At 33.0% G+C, this 17,902-nt stretch overlaps 1 protein-coding gene across 3 annotated transcripts in view; it reads right to left on the reverse strand.

Annotated features, from left to right (window-relative positions):
* LOC109851593 (DNA repair protein REV1) overlaps positions 1-17,902 on the reverse strand; it is a 70,856-nt gene that overhangs the window by 33,593 nt on the left and 19,361 nt on the right. For all 3 annotated transcript variants that reach the window (XM_020421813.1, XM_020421812.1, XM_020421815.1), the window contains exons 11-18: positions 16,708-16,800; positions 9,256-9,315; positions 9,078-9,164; positions 8,846-8,929; positions 8,655-8,727; positions 5,027-5,095; positions 1,998-2,087; positions 1,164-1,651 (exon numbers count right to left, since the gene is read on the reverse strand). In XM_020421813.1, the coding sequence (XP_020277402.1) occupies positions 1,164-1,651; positions 1,998-2,087; positions 5,027-5,095; positions 8,655-8,727; positions 8,846-8,929; positions 9,078-9,164; positions 9,256-9,315; positions 16,708-16,800 (1,044 nt within the window). The remainder of the gene's footprint in view (positions 1-1,163; positions 1,652-1,997; positions 2,088-5,026; positions 5,096-8,654; positions 8,728-8,845; positions 8,930-9,077; positions 9,165-9,255; positions 9,316-16,707; positions 16,801-17,902) is intronic.

Raw genomic sequence — 17,902 nt, forward strand, 5'->3', positions numbered from 1 at the left:
GCCATCTCTCAGTGTTGAGGCCTCAACAAACTTAGCAAAGGCCATGATAGTAAAAACTATGCTGCTGCAAGAATCTAAACACTTTCGCACATGCATCTGATCGCACATGCATCTTCACATACTTAATATCTTGAGAGTGAAAAACCAAATCAACATAGACGCATACACAAACCGTTATCAACATAATCCAAAATTTTCCCCAGAAAAAACATAAGCTACTAAGCACAAGCACCACTGACTGGCATCCTAAGGGCTGTAGAGAGAGCCCCCAGCAAACCGGATTAGTAAGAAATAGTATAAGACTTAGCATATATGTACTGCCAGCACATATTAGTTGGGCCATAATTTGCGACCATAGTTTGATAACTTATCATGCAAAACTTTCTCTATGATGCCCTTTATATCTGGAGTGTGAAACCCTTAGCTGCCTTACTAATGTCGGATTATAATGCAGCAGAACTAGAAACAAAATAAGAAGGTTGAAGTTAGGCCAATATGGCTATACATTTGGCAATATTACATTGGATTTCAAGCATTCCAATATCATTTAGCTGAATCCAATTAATATCACCAATATATGTGAATAACAACTAGTATATGTTCATATCCACTAATGAGGGTTAATACAGGATTCTGAGGATTGATAAAAAATTATCTGATAGTAATTTATTGGGGAAGAAAAAGGGAAAAAAGGGAGCAAAAAAAGAATCAATGTCAAAAACTTGCGAATCACTGAAAACCATTGAAATGCCTGATACCTACATCTGATACTTTTAATCCGAAACTCATGACTCCTGAAACTTCAGAAATTGACTATAAATTATCGTTTGATATTACAAACCCACACTAATCTAATAGAACTAATCTACTAAGAATCCAAGAGAACAGAATAAAAAGAAATTAGCTATAAGGAACTGCGTCAACCCCAAACAAAGCATGACGCCAAAATCAAATTGCACTATCAAAGGAAGAAAGAAGATACAAATTTGGTCAAGAAAATGATTGGTAATTTTTTTTCAAACTCTGAAAAAAAGAATATATCACTCCCTTATCTCGTACTTGCCATAAAACATTTTACTCAACAGGTAGTTACACCAATATGGTAAAATTATCTTAAGGTAACAGAAGTATTAGTACATACCAAGTACGTAACAGAGACATACCTCACTCTGAAAAGGAAAATTGCATACAGGCAGCTCAGGAGAACAAACAGGTCTTTTTCCTTTATTTTTGGTGTCTGTATAAGGTTCTAGACAAGGAGCTTGTCCACCAGCCAAATTTCCATCAGCATCAGAATCTATTTTCTGGCATGTAAATGACATATACGTCGTATTCTCTTCCAATGGGATTTTAGTGGACTTTGCATTTGCTTTTCCATCATCATCAATGTATTTCTTCATGAAGTCATACAATTTTCCGTGGTACATATCATTCATCTCCGAAAATATTTCAGGAGGTAGATTCTTAACAACCTCTATGTCAAGGTGGCACAATGCTGGCAATGTCAATGTCCTGCTATCATGTGATCCACCACTGGATAGCTTAAGACGTGATGGGCCAGATGAAGGATTCTGATTGACACAACATGGCTGGAAACTTGTATCATCTTGTTGAATTCCACAATCAGGTTTTTTCTCAGAAAACAATGCATCTGTAAGACCAAAAACAGTTTTTATCTATTAATAACTAGGGAGAAATCAAAGGCATGTATTAAATAAGATAAAAAGAATAATAAATTTTTGAAAGAGTTTTTCTGATGAGTGCCCTTGGGCACTCATTAAGGGAACAGGGAGATGGAGAGAGGTGAAGAGAGGAGAAGGAATAAGTAGGAAACATTTGTGCCCACTTGCTACTCACCTCTCTATCTCTCATCCCTTCACTAGTGCTCATGGACACGTTAGAAAACCGATTGTGCAAATAATATTGATGCACTGTGTCACTATGGAAGAGACTATCCATCCAAAAATAAAAAATAAAAATAAAAAATGATGCATTACCTCTATGGTCACCCGGGTTGAGTGGAGAGCTTGTTTCTCCTTTGGTCTTTCCTGAAGAAAGCCATGATTCTAGCACATCTTTTTCACGACCTGGAGAGAAAGCAATAAACTTGGAAATCAGATACTACTGAAGGAAAAAAAGAAATATTGCACAAATAAGTATGTGCCGCATTCATTCTATTCCCAAGCCATCCAACAACATGACGACGATAATTATCCACAAAGCAACTAGTAACAGGTAACCAACAAAAGGGTAAATCACTGGTTTCAAGACACATCACTACCCATATGGGGAAAACTATCTGGTCGGTGATCTGAACAATTTTCGGCAATGAGGATTACTCTTCATGGGATAGACCAAGGCTTGCAGCTTCCTCCACTAGTCCTAGAGTCAAACCAACAAACATATTCTTATATGCCAATTACAGATTTTACAGGTATAGCATTGAAGAGAGGAAATCATAGGAGAATGATTCCCAAATTGGATAAATGGACATGAATGAAGACATGTTGACAACACCATGAAATAACACTAACAGTGCAACGTACAAGACAGACAAAATTGAAATCACATACATGATCATAACCTACAAAACTCCAAAACTGCCAAAAATAGAAAAAAGAAAAGTTGAAATTATTTTACCAATCTAGAACTGTAAATTAAAACTATGTTTCCAAACCCATAACTTGGTACGATGCTACCTTGGGTAATCATACAAGAAGAGAGAAGGTTCATGAGCTATCCTAGCCACCTGATGCTTGGGTAATCATCCAAGAGGGAAGGTTCATGAGCTATCCCACCCTCAGCCTTTCAATGTAAGTCAAATTAGATAAGTCAATGGTGGGATTTAGGAAAAGGAGGATGAAATTAACTCACCAATCGGATCGGAAAAAGCTAGTAGCTCAATGTTCATCTAAGGATCAATATCCACAATTTCTTCATAATGATGGAGTTGTAAATATCTTAAACTAGGTGTAGGATATATAAACCTTGACCCGGTTGAAGAATCAATTCCAAACTTTCCAAGATTGTGTAAATATATGATCTTTGCTTGTATCTCTGGGCTGAACATCATTCTTTAGAAATCAGCTAAGCATGTCCATTTTCATTCTGAAAACAACAGTTTCTTATTTCCATTCTCATTAGGAATGATCATGCTAAAACTGTTTTTCACGTTCAGTAGCACAACAGAAGTATCAAATAAACAGACAAGAATGTTTATTAAAAAAACGATTTTGATTCTATAATAGGAGTGAGCGAAGCTGTTAGCTACCATAGTGGAATACCAGATATGATCTAATAGAAAACCCTGTTAATTGAAGCGTTAATGGCAGTAATGGCCAGATAAAAAGGATTTATTGATGTCTTTTCACATAGAGATTTTTTTATGTCTATGAAACTAGATATAGATGAATATAAAAAGAATTTGTGGTAGAATAAGTAGATCATAGATAAATAGAACACTTTGCTTTGATCAGTAAGGCATAAAAGTTTTTCTACATAAGTAAAAGATAACAAAATATTTTAATATTGAATTCAATGTTTTACAAAGCCTCCGCTTAGCCCGCCTAGGCGTATGCCTAGGCCTACGCAGTACATTTGCTGCCTACATAGCGCCTAGGGCCTAGGCAGTAATAATATTGTGCAGCCTCCACATCCTCCAACCTTCTTCAAACTCCAACTATGAACACCTCCTCTACCTCTTCCGACCTTGAACAAAACATCCTCCACCACTTAAGAAATTCACATAGTTTTAGTCTAGCGCCTAAGCTTTCTATAACATTGACATTTACTATCAGTAATTATATCTAAAAACTTAAAAAAATAGGAAAACACCTAGGCCCCGTCTAGCCTCCCGCTTAGACACCTCTCTAGGCGTTGGGTCCAACGCCTAGGCCTCCTAGCGCTTTCTGTGACCTTGATCGAATTAATCAAATATTCCATAATCCTAAGCACCAAACAGATCTATCTGCATATATTCATCTCTAACAAACTCTTCTTGTCTCCAAATTAACCCATGTAGCACCGTCGATACAAGTGGCCTTGAATAATCAGAGACAATCTCATCCATGATTCAAGGCATCTTCATGAGATTTTGTCCTGACTACTTCCCAATCATTAGATCTAATCCACATGCTCTTGTTGTTTGCCTCAAACTAGCAAGTGTTCTTCACACTATGTTGCATGGACATGCACATAATATTTGATAAGGTAAAACACACAACAGAAATGTTGTGTTTGCTATGTGTGATTAACAGGAGTGACACTATAGTTACACTGAGAAGTGTCCAATGCTAACATAAGTAAGAAGAGAACAAGATAACTCATGGCCATTAACTATATGCGCCACTTCCACAGCATAAATACTTTCGAGATAGTAAAATAATTTGAAGTCAATCAATTTTTTTTAATATTTCCAACAGTTTATATAGGAAGGATTACAATAAGAAGGTTACGACATATAATCAAGATGTTATCATATAAGAATATCTGTTGAAGTAGTCTATAAGAAACTTTGGTTTTGATGATAATATTTGTTACTAGGTTGTTGGAAATATTCATCTAACAGAGAGAAACACAGAACCTTTTCAACTTCAATTTGATGTCAAACCACAAAAGATGGGCTGAAATGTCAAGTCAGAGGTTGCAAATTGTGCCTATGTAGCAGGTCTCTCTTGCACAATTTCAACACCCCACAAACGTTATGAGAATGCCCATTGCTTATTAGAAAATACAGAGTACGCAAGGTCAAAAAAATATATCCAAACTATATGAAAGAAGGATTCACATAGCCAATCATACACCTAGGATAAAAAATTGTTATCAAAGGCCACAATGAAGTATGTACTGGGGAATGATATGGATATGGAATAAAACTAAGAAACTACTCATATAGTCATATACATCAAGAAATTACCTTTAAAAATGTAGAATTTACTTATAGTATCAACAATAAAATCTAATTCACAAACTAGTAACATGAATGAACCGAAGGTTTCTCATAATTCTAAAAGGCGAGAAATTGTACCTCTCTTATTTAAGTCTACAGTCTCAAGTCTTGATATTTGTAAGCCAACACCACGAACTTCCTTGACATCTGAAGAAAAAGTTAGTTTGCGCCAGTTTTCAATATTTAAAACGTAACAGAAAAAGATACTGTTTTTCATCAATACCCTCTCAATGAGCATTGAGTCAAAAAAAGTTGCTAAGCTAAGAATTAAAACAATTTTATGAAATCCATAGTGATAAATATAACAACTAATTCACCAAGTAAAAATAATATCAAGCATCAGTAGTAGTTTGCTACTCTCCGCTTAGATATTTAAGGTGACAAGAGAGGTGGAAGATGAATATCAACAAGAAACTAATTTATAATGTTTCAAATTGTTGAATTCATGTAGGCAAAATACGGACACTGTGAGAAACTATGTATCGGAAGTACTCTAACATCAACAGCTTGCATATTCCATCTGCAGGTCGGTCAGAATTAAACTGGTACTTCTTGTTCCTTGGACTCCTCCACACTTTCTCATAAGCATGCAAAACAAACTAGAGCAAAGAGGAGGCTGCTGATGTAGAAATATTGGTATGCCGGAAGGAATTTATTAAGAAAACAAAGCTCTGTTGATGCAGAACGGAAGCGAATAATTGTGATTGTTCTAAATCTAAAAGCTGAAGAAAAAACAACAAAAAAAAAGATATATGAGGGTTAAGCTGGTTTCACATGCAATACCTAACCAGATTTGGCTTCACATATGCTGGCTTCACACCTTGGCACGCTATTTTGCCGCTATAGGCACAAAAAGCTCCATCTCTATTGATGCAAATATCCTTGGGTATTCCATTTCATACCGCCACGCTTTTCTCTTTCCATCAAATGCTACAAGCCGTTAGAATGTTTAGAAGTCATTTACAAGCTCCATCGATGTATGAATTGAGCGAGACTTGTTTGCAGAGAGGTGGATGCGACGAAGGAGCTTGTTGTGAAATGTTGAGAACTTCAAGAAGACATGTGTTCTCAACAACGGTTGTTCCTTAATGACTGATGTTTGGAGTGATCGAAAGTCTAAAAACATTATGAACATGGTTGTACATTCTCCTGGGAGGGCTTGCTTTTTGTCTTCACATGATGCATCAGCCAACAAGCATGATGCAACTATTTGGTGACTTTGTAGACAAGGCCACTAATCAGTTAGGGGAGGAAAATGTGGGGCAGATTGTCACCGATGGAGCTTTGAATAATATGGCAGCCTCTAAGTTGTTGGTGGAGAAGAGGAAAAACATATTTTGGACCACTTGTGCAGTGCACACCGTGAAATTGATGTTATCCGACATAGCCAAGCTCAAGCCCGTTCATAAAGTCATTGTAATGGGGAGGAATGTATTGGTATTCATATATAATCACACCAAGCCTCTTCAATTGTTTAGAGAGTTTACTGAGGGTGATCTTGTGAGACCGGGGGTTACAAGATTTGCTACTGCATTCTTCTCACCACAATCATTAAGGGATCACAAGAAAGAGATGAGGTAGATGCTCATTTCTGATCAATGGGTGGATTGTAGCCTTTCCAAAACAATAATGGACAAAAAGATATATGTTTTTAAGTTAAAATTGATAGCTACAAATTATTCCTTTTAGCATTAATATTTCATTAATTAATTGATTGTTGGATTGTGTGTATTCTCCATAGGTTGTTGAGATAATTGCTAGCAACAAGTTCTGGGACAATGTAGACTTTGCCCTCAAAGTTTTTAATCTTTGGTGAAGGTTGTTCGAAGAGCTGAGGGTGATAAAGTCCTTTCTATGGGATTAATATATGGAGCATGTTGGTGGCTATGAGGGAGTTGAAAGTGGCCCTTGAGAATGATGAGAAAAAGTATACTCCTATATTCAAAATGATTGAGCCGAGATTGAAGAATAAGCTTTGTGATACAGTACATAAAGCGGGCTACCATTTGAATCCTTATTTCTATTATCCGACTTACACGGATATTGAAAATGATGGAAGCTTCATAAAAGCTGTTGTGGAATGTATGCATAAACTCTTTCCAAATGACAATTTAACTTTCATATACATTGGAGCTCAACTATCTAATTATCAAGAACGCCTAGGACCATTTGGGGATGAATATGCGAAGTGAGAAGCTTCTAAGGGTGATTGTTCAGGTAAATTTATATATTTATTCAAATCAATTTATTAATCTCTATCACAAATTTATAAGTTACTAAATTTTCTAATTATGACTTAACTAGTTACATGGTGGAGGATTTATGGGAATGATACTCCCGAGTTGAGGAAGATGACAATGAGGATTTTGATCTTGACAACTTGCTCTTCGGCTTGTGAAAGAAACTGAAGTACATTTGAGATGGTATTAAAGTAATAATGTATCTTGATATAAGTCATGTTGTAGGTTTGTAGTATTTTGTGCTAATTCATATTACCATTTTGTAGATTCACACTAAGAAGAGAAATAGACTAAGAGAAATAGACTAACTCACAAAAAGCTTCATGACCTCGTCTTTGTCAAGTTCAAAGCGAAGTCAAAAAACAAACATGTCGTCATAGATAGAGATCTTTTATCTGCCTATGATGACGAGGAAATGATCTCCGAATGGTTAATGGGTTCAAAGGGGGATGGTAGCAATGATGAAGTATTTCCGAGAGAATGTTTGACTTTTAGGCAAGTTGGCGACATTTCGGGAGCTAATCCAATGAAGAGAAAGAGACGCAAACCTATAAAAGAAAGAAAAAGTCAGGATCATCTACATCGAAAAGGAAAGGGAAGGAGCCGGTGGAGGATGACGAGGAAGAAGAGATAGAGACATTCTCGGAGTCGGATAAGGAGGATGTTCCTACTTTCAATTCCAACAAAGATTGTCTCTAGTCATCATAGCTTCGATTTTATTTTGGATTTGCTTTTGGATGCTAAACAATTATGAACTATTTGTAACTTTAAAAACTTAGTTGTTTGTTTGCTTTGTTTATGTTTCTCTATGGATATGAATCGTGTGATTCACTCTATATATTATAATTTATATGTTAGTTGCTTCATTCCTTATGTGCTATTCCATGTTTACTAACAATATTTTCATATTTTGTAGGTCAAGCACTCGGATAGTTTCAATATGCAACCAAGAATCAAGTATCTACAATCGGTAAGTGATCCTAAACATTATAAGTCATTTACTTTTTATATGTTTAGGCAATATAATTTATCAAGTATGTTTAAATTTAAGATATTATATTACACATGCACACCATCTAATATGACAATCTGATATTTTTTTTCATGTCCCACGACATATCCCCAATTTCCACTATCTGACATGAATTTTAGCCATCCGACATGAACCTAACATTCGACATTTAAAACATTGGGAAAATGACGTTCTAATCATCAAAAATGGGGGTTGTTATAACAGAGAAATGGTGGAGGAATGATGGATAGCTGAGGAATGAAAGGGCTACAAAATAAAGGGATGATAATAAAAATAAATATCTAACCTTCAATAGAGATAATGCTTCCAAGGGGGTGCAATGTTGAAATGAAATTGTTAAGGTTTCTTTTTCATGAAATAAATTTATGTGGTTTAACTTGTTTTATCAAAGCTGAACTTGAAACGTTCTCAAGGACAATATATAAGCGCTTACCAATATGCAAAGAAACAAACATTTGTTTTGCTATCCTTTCAAGCAAAACCACATCATCTGTCGCGAAGGGAAGCTGCATATCTAAGAGATTAATTAGGAGAAAAATAAGAAATAAATAGCAATTTCCATTAATTTATGCACCAGACAAGCAGAATACAAGCATACAATCAGAATGCATGTGCATGCATTACCGTCATTGACCGGCTCATACTTTCACAATCCCCACAGCCCATAAACTTTGCAGGCTCCTCAGCTCCTTGTTTTCTTTTTTTTACCTGGTGAATAAATAAAGTCATCAAAGAAATTAACTTGAATGAACTAAATTAGAAATGTCATTCTGGCAAAGGTACAGAATCTTATAAATCTGATACTGTAACAATTGAAAATATACTTATAATTTGGATTAATAGTAACTGAAAGTACCTTTAAGGTAACAGTATGTCCTTCCACTCCACACTCTTGCAACCGAAATGATATCTCCTTACAGAGGTCTAGGAGGAAATGTTCACACTGAAATACAAAGAGTAAAATTATGTCTTGAAAACTCCAAGGAAATATCATTAGGAAATAAGAACCCCAAATATTTTCAGCTAATACGAACATCAGCAATGTCATTGAATCTCACGCCCCAATTTACTTCAGCACCAACAGATTTTGTTTCCTGTAGATATCATTGAGCAGGGACGGGAATGGGAATGAGCAGAGGATACAAGAAACATAAGCATAAATGATGCACTATATCAATGGTAAGTTCAATTCTATAAGAAAAAAATCCCTTTTACCTTGAGACAAAGCCAATGGTTTTTTTATTGTTAGGACATTTAACATATGAATTTAAAGAAACAATTATCCATATAATAGCACTTGTCAGATTTGGAATTACTTGAACTACATTTTCTAGATCTTTAATTTTAGATTCTAGGATTTCAAGTTATGAGTTAATCTACAGAGAGATTGAGTCACAAGTTGCTGGGGATGAGATGAATATATATACTAATCTCACTAAGTTGGAAGTTCAATTGCGGCCAAGTAAAGAACAAAATTTCCCCAAGAAAGGGATATTTTCCTCGAGTCCCTAGTGTTTCCATGTATCGTTAATTTAAATCAATTTGATCTTAAAAATTGACTTTAGAAAAAGTACAGAAGATTCAAGTGAAAATGGAGAGGTTATTATGGGGAGTTATAACTGAGGAATTGTGGGGCAAAATAAATCTAATACTATTCTAAAAGTGGTTTGGTATGTTAAAACATTTCTCCCGAAAATACCCTTTAAAACACATACATACATACATAAAATCCATAAAACACATACATATAACCATAACCACATACATATATATGCATGCATTCTTAATAATGTCATAACTCTCCTATTAATTGTCCACTAATATTTAACTTCTATTTTTTGTAACCCCTCCAATAATCCAATATTAATGTCATCAATTTCAACTTATTATTAGGTGCTTTCATTACAACTATAATGAATTGTTTCATAAGTGGTGATTATAATTCATTACCTATAACCATTTAAATTCTCTAACGTCAACATTAAACAACCATCCATTAATCAATCCTATTAATCCATTAAGAGTTACCATTAAATCACCATTATAACTCCATTAGTTAGATACTAATCCCCCAACCTTTAGGCTTCTGTTATCAGTAACAACTCATCCTTCTTTCCTTTATATGTTCAGCCTAAAGACAAAGCCAACAACACTAACGTTAAAACCCCTAACCAAGATCTCTTAAAGGTCACCGACGCCCACATTAGAGATGCCATCAACCGATCAACCATCCTCTATGCCGCCACCGAGGAACGTCGTCTTCGATTATGCAGTCCGGGACCTCAAAGATGTCATCGACCATGTTTGAAACTATCAGCTCAATGACCAAGACAGAGCCGTGTACGACCTCAAGAACTAACTCAATAGTGCCAACACATGTCAAGAAACCTATGCAGGCAAGTTCAGTAATAAAATGGGTGACCTAAGATGTGCATTGAACCGGTCTATATCGTGTATTAGGTTGGATCGATGATATTGGAATTTAAGCTTTCATCTATTGGGAGGAACGGTTGCAACATTAAGAGTAGGAGATTGATATCGAGATTCTTTATTGTAAAGAAAGTTGGAACAAATATATATACCATCTGGTATGCGTTGGATCTAACAATTCTTTGGTGCAAAGTGAGAAATCTGGTGATGGTGTTGGGTATTATTATATTAATTTGAAAGTTTTGATGTTATGAATTCAATAGGTACTTTTAATTTTACGCGTTCTTATGTAGTTTATTTATTTGTGCCCACAATCCTACTTTTTGTTTGATTGATTGATTACGTCCATGAAATATACGAATCAATTATGGAATTATTTATCGCTTTGTAAGATCTATTATTGTTATAAAAAATTTCTTATCTAATCCATTTTTTATATATGATGAAATACATCATATAAATATTACAGGTATTAATATAATTACTTATCATAATTAATGATTTAATATAATTCAATATTATAATTTAGTTTAATTCCTTACAATATCATAATATTATATAATTATATTATAATTATTTATCATATATTTAATTTATTACTCATACATATTGACGCAGCGGGGAAGTAGTAACCTCGGAATCCACAACGGACAATCTTCGAATCCACGAACAAGTTTGAATGCACGAATAAAATATTAGTATGATACTCAAGATATTTATTAAAATGATAAATTTTTTAAGAAGAATATTACACTAGAGAAAAACATAAATACATTATATTATTAGTACGTTCATTCAATATCTATATATTATTCTTTTAGTTATTTTGATATAGCCATATACCACGTGCAACGCACGTGCACTATACTAGTGTTTTAAAAAGTAGGAAGCACATTGCATTTCAAAGTATCTACAGGGTCAAACTATAACTTCCTAAAACAATGACTCATTATTATTTGTACTCTTAGAAATTCAACCAAAGCCTAAAGGTGTTATTATAGCCACAATAAATGTTGGATTTAATTTGTAGTCACTAGTCAATAAGTAACGAATCATATTTTGTAATTTATTGTTTCCATGATTTCGGACATATTAATATATTACAATCGTCCAAAGTTGACATTGGGATTGTTCATTAAAAAGTCTTTATTTGGATTAATTTGATAAATTGATCATTATGTCATTGTATACACAAAAGATATTAGAAATTCTTCGTCAGCATCTATGATAATCAATTTTCATCAAATGCATGGATGAGATACATGAGTACAATGGTTAGCTATTGAACTTTGTTGTATAAAACTTTTAATACTGGATATTATTTGTCTATATATATTTACAAGGATCAAGACTGTATGACATAAGTTTTCTACGCTTAAATGATTCATTCATCGCATACTATTAGAGATCTGCAATGGGAAATGAAGCAAGTTGCACCATGGGCAAATTCAGCTGTACACCAACCTAGTTATGATGTTGTTTTAGGTAGCCATTGACAACTCAAAAGGGTTTGCCATTTTGACTAGGCCATTGACCCATGGGCTCCAGTGGAACCCCATAGGATGCTAAGACACTTAATTTGCATTGAGAAGAAAATACAAGAGAATACTTGTCATTGGATGTAATGACTAAGTATATGTACATATCAATGCTTATTGTCATCAAGAAAATCAAGAACTACAACAATCATCAAATAGAACTAGCAACTTTGCACATGCAAATCCACGTGCAAATATTAGAAATTATGTTTCTAAAATTTATGTTAGAATAAAAAAAAGTACAGTTATAAGCTAGATTTTTATTTACCTTATGATATCAGATCTATTTTAATTTATAACATAGTTGAAAAAAAAGAACCTGCTACATAACTCGCTATGTTGCGTTATGTAACCTAACAGATCTTAAGTATTATGCAACCTATTAAAATAACTTGAATACATAATAACTACCATATAATACAAGTATTTTTCCTGTGCTTGTACAAGTGAGTCTTACACATAGAATAAGTAATATGGAGTAGATAGCGTGAACTGAATATGCATCATTAGCTTGGAAGGCTAGGGGTATGATTTTTTTAATATCTGATTTATTTGGTCTCTACGGTTTTCTACTTTAGTCATATGCATGTGCTACTAAATTGAATTGAACAGATTTTTTTTTAATTGTTGCTTTTCCTTTTCTTTTTTTTATATATCCTCCATTTTTTTGGATATGAGCATACCAATGGCTTATACCATGACTTATAGCACATGCATTATTGCAAATTAGATAATCCGAGCTAGAGCTTTTTCTTCAAACAGTTTGGAACTTGGGAAAATTTCAAAATAAGGGGGTGGATAACTTTTATTTTAAAAATTGAAATCCAAAATTTGATAGTTTAACCACTAACCTCTCTTTTACAATATTCCTCTTTATTTACGATATTCTAAGATAAAAAGAGAAAAAAGAAAAAGTCATCTTGCCGAATGAACGCATGGAAAATTTTTATTTTACAATTTTTAATTCAAAATTAGATAGTTTAACCAGCAAACTCTACTTTGTAACATTCCTTCATTTTTATAATATTTAAAAAATAAAAAATATCAAAATTTTAGTGCCCCTTGTGTGATCAAAACACCGAAAATACCTCTTTAATGTAAGAATTACAAAGATTTAGCCAGCCAGCGACGTCATCTTACGTTGGCATTTTATTATAAAAAGCTTTTATGATTTAATAGAACTAAATAGTATATTGAGTTAAACCCTGCAACATGAAGCAGTCAAATAAAACGTCACAGTTAAATGAGATATAAGGCCTTCACATATTGATTTAGTCTAAAACAATCTAACGGTTAAACCACAATCTTGTTATGCTTGCATTAGAATTCAACTTAATTAAAAAATTATCTGTAGTTTTAAAGTATCCATAAAAATAATCTTAAGAATCAAATAAAATATTTATTCCTAGAATAATCTTAAAAAAATCATTAGAATTACAATCAAATTATTAGAAAAAATAGGATAAAAGTAGGGAGAATTCGAAATAAATATTTCAGGTAATGTGTGTAAATGATTTGTTTATTTTTACGTACCTCATAAAATATTTTTATAAAAGGAAGGTTTCTTAATTTTATATATCTTTACATGTTACATGTTTTTATTGTGTATTGTGTTCTATTACTATTTTAAAGAGAGATAGAGTGCACCAATAACCCCTCTTTATAAAAATCAATAAAAACTGGATATCAAATCAATAAATAACAAAAAAATTTAACCACTTCAGGAAGACCAATTCATCAACTTTAAATATAAGTTGGCTCATGTATGATTTTTCATATATAATTTTAGAGTTAATTTTAAAAAAATCCCCCTCCACTATAGTGGATGTCCCAGAAAAGCCCCCTCAGCTATTTTCATTCGGGAATATCCCTTTAGTTAGGGCATATTATCGATAATCCCACCCAATATTTTGAGGAACCCTCTCAACTATGGAGTGACTCAAAAAACCCTCTAATATTTCCTACTTTTCTCACCTAACCCCTAGACATCACTTCAAAATGTAAAATAACTAAAATACTCTTTTAAAAATTAAACCATTTAGTTACAAAGAAACCGCCAACCGATAAAAAAAGATCTTTTACAATGTCTTTTTCCTCTCTCTTATACTAAAAAAATAAGAGTAATCTTTTATGATCGAGGGATATTGTCTTTTCTTAGTCACCTACTTGTCATGTGACATACTAGACCTAACGATGTTAGCTTTCAAGGCGTAAAGTGAGAAAAGTTCAAATGAGGTTTTCAAATTTTCAAACTTGAGGGAGGTAATCTAAAATAGGTTCAAACTTGGGGGGTTTCTCAAATTAAAATAGTTGAATGGGGCTTCTGAGACACACCTCATATTTAAGGGGATTAAGTGAGAAAAGTTCAGAGAGGTTATCTCAAATTTTCATAGTTGAGGGAATTATCTACGATATGCTCAAGCATAAGGTGGGCCTTCTCAAAATAAAAGTTTAGGGGGGTTTTCTGAGACACCCCCATAGTTGAAGAGGGTTTTCTAAAATAAACCCATGATTTTATGTAAAGCTACTCTCTACATGAGTTTTTCTTAAATCTCTATACTTAAGTATATGGTTATGAGAATTTTTTTAATTATAGACAATTATAATCTAATAAGGGTTACAAAATATTTGATAGAATTTTTTAATTAAGGATAGTTTTAATTAGATGAGTAAGATTAAATATCCACATGTCATCTTCTGATAGGATAGAGGGATGGATGGGTATTTATGATATGCCGCATTCATGTTTTGTGCCCTTAGAAGTTCCACCAATTTCTCTTTATATATAAAGGAAGAATGTGTTATTTGAATATAACTTACGTTACTTGGATATAACCTACGTTATCTCAATATAACTTCACTTATCGCAGTATAGTTTATTATAAAGACCTGAGGGTTACTCCTTATTTAAAACTTGAAGTAGTTACGTAATTACTTTTGAGTTGTTTGTTAAGCCTTCATTGTTTATTTTAGTGACATCATTATGTTTGTCAAATTATGTGTGGCTAATAAACCGAATATGAAATTATGAACAAGATGTAAATTAGGTGATTATATAATTGAAATTCTATGATACTTGTTAATAAATCTGCAGAGCTTATATTAAATTAAAGAACTTATATTAAAATATTTTTTGTATTTTGAAATGTTGTCCCTACTTCTTAAAGTTATTATGAACAATTTTTATATCTTTTAAACTAAACCATAAGAACATATATAAAATATCTATGGTTGTGCTTTAAGCTATTGAGAGGTCTTAGCTTACACATCATATCCTTCGATATTTCTTAAGACTTGAGTGTTCTCTTTGATTTTTATTTTTATTTTTTTAACTTGAAATACATGTGTGCTTTTAGATTCGCTGTTAGATTGGTTGTTCAGCATTTTTGACATATTTCTATTGAGAAATTGTGATGTTTTATTTGAAAAATGTGATGATTCTATTTATTAATATCTTTCTTAATGTTATTTATTTATTAAATATTTAAATCAAAAAACATGAAACCTATGTTATGTGTTATGTTATTTCGCATTTTTTGCGCTTGACCTTAACAATAGGTAGAACATTATATTATATTTATTAAATATTTAAATCAAAAAACATGAAACCTACGTTATGTGTTATGTTATTTCGCATTTTTTGCGCTTGACCTTAACAATAGGTGGAACATTATATTATGTGTTATCAATCCTTTCAACATGGATTTATAATTATAAATGTCAATGATCAACATTTATTTATAATTATAAATGTCAATGTTATACTATTTAATTTATACTTCGAGTCTATCATCTTCTATTTCTAAAATTTCTAACTTTCAACGATTTATGCAATATACTTGAGCACTTCTTGCCTGTTATTGTATTCTATCGTGAAAACTATACATTGAACAAGAAAAATGAAGCTTGAAATTTCATGCATTTAACAATTGTAAATGCGTTATTTTATTTTAGTTTTAATTTTTAATGAAACATTTACCTTGCACAAAGACTTAATCGACTTGGATATCCTTACAAAATGATTACTTTGTAAAGTTTTAATTGTGTTTGTTAGAGCGGAAATGTGCTTAAGTGATTTGAATTAATTTTGTATGAGAGAAGGATAATGCATAGGGAAGTGTGAAGAATTTAATATTCATCTAGAATGACAAAATTGCCCCCATGTCTTTAGTGGAATGAAGGACACTTTCCTCCTTTCTTCCAAATTTTCTACCCTACAAAGTTTTTAATATAATTATATATATATAGAATTCACAAAACGAATGCTGACATAAATAGACATACAAGCCCATTTAAAAATGAGCAGCACTGCAACCACAATTCCTTTATCCGAATTTTGCCGGCAACAACTACATGAATCCTTGATTTGCATGCAGCTATGCATTCAGCTAAACTATGTCATCTCAACTAAGATAAACGTGATTTTAGAGAAAGCAGTATGAGGTTTTGAAGAAAAACCATATAGACCAATCACATTTTTATCATGGATTACAAATTATGTAGAATCTAATGTCAAACCTGAACAGCTTCAACTGCACGATTATCTACCCCTCTACAGTAATTCCACAGCATGTCACCGGTCTTTGTGCCGAACTCCTTGTGAAGAGTTTCCTAAAATGGAGATAAAATGTAATGAATGGATTAGATTTCATATAGGTATATGAAATCCATAGACAAGGCATTTTTTCTGATAAGGCAAACTGATATAATAAATAGCATCAAATGAATAGCCAAGAAAAAGTATTACAACCACAAATTACATTCGCTTTGCTCATCAAGAGTTGTTCTCTAGGTCTCATCAGCAGTTAATTTCCATAGAAGGATAACGTATCACTCATGAGGTGTAAAATCATATACAAAGAGAAATTTACATGCCCTATTTAATTGGGTTCAGATGCATCAATAACACCAATAGAGATATAAGTTAAACCTGCAGCTTCAGACAAAAATCTTATCAAGGTAACAAGACCGACGAGCACATTCAGCAAGAACACCAGCTGCTTACAAAATATGGAACTATAGAAAACATCCAAAATAAAGTTCCTACTTGAAGCATTCCTACAGTGCCATCACGTCATATTTGACTAGAAAAAAATAAATCCTTGGCAGCTTAGGAGACAGGATGCAAAAAGTGAAACCCTTAAGTCTAAGGAACATGTAGACAAAAGCTCAATTAGATTAAAGACTTGTAAGCCATATATCTGAAGGAAAAAGAGAGACAACACATACACAGGAGACACACATAAGAAAGATCAATAGAGTTGATCAATAGCGTTGACTCTTTCATTTAAGCCCTTAGATACATTCAATCAGAAGCAAACCTCAACCATAATAATCTACCAGTATAGCAACTCAGCTTGAAAAAACTAGCCCAGAAGAATACCTGACTAAGCAGTTTTGCAAGAAATAAGTATTGAATTCAAGATGAGAACATAAGCATATCTAACAAGCATGTTCCAATCAACAACAACTCATTAGACTAAAACTACTACAGTCGGTATTCAGAAGTTTCTCCAATCTGCATATCCACATATTATTTGGCTATGGCAAAAGCGTAGAAAAAAATAGTCATATCTCTTCAGCTCACATCTTCTCATCTATCTTTTTGGATGTATCATTGCATGATGCAGAAAAAACTTATCCTCTTTTTCGAAATAGCATCTTTGTCATAGACAGTAAACCACTGAGATCTTTATGTACAACAAGGTTCTAT

This window comes from Asparagus officinalis, chromosome 8 (genome assembly GCF_001876935.1).
Source record: "Asparagus officinalis chromosome 8, Aspof.V1, whole genome shotgun sequence".
Taxonomy (NCBI): Eukaryota; Viridiplantae; Streptophyta; class Magnoliopsida; order Asparagales; family Asparagaceae; genus Asparagus; species Asparagus officinalis.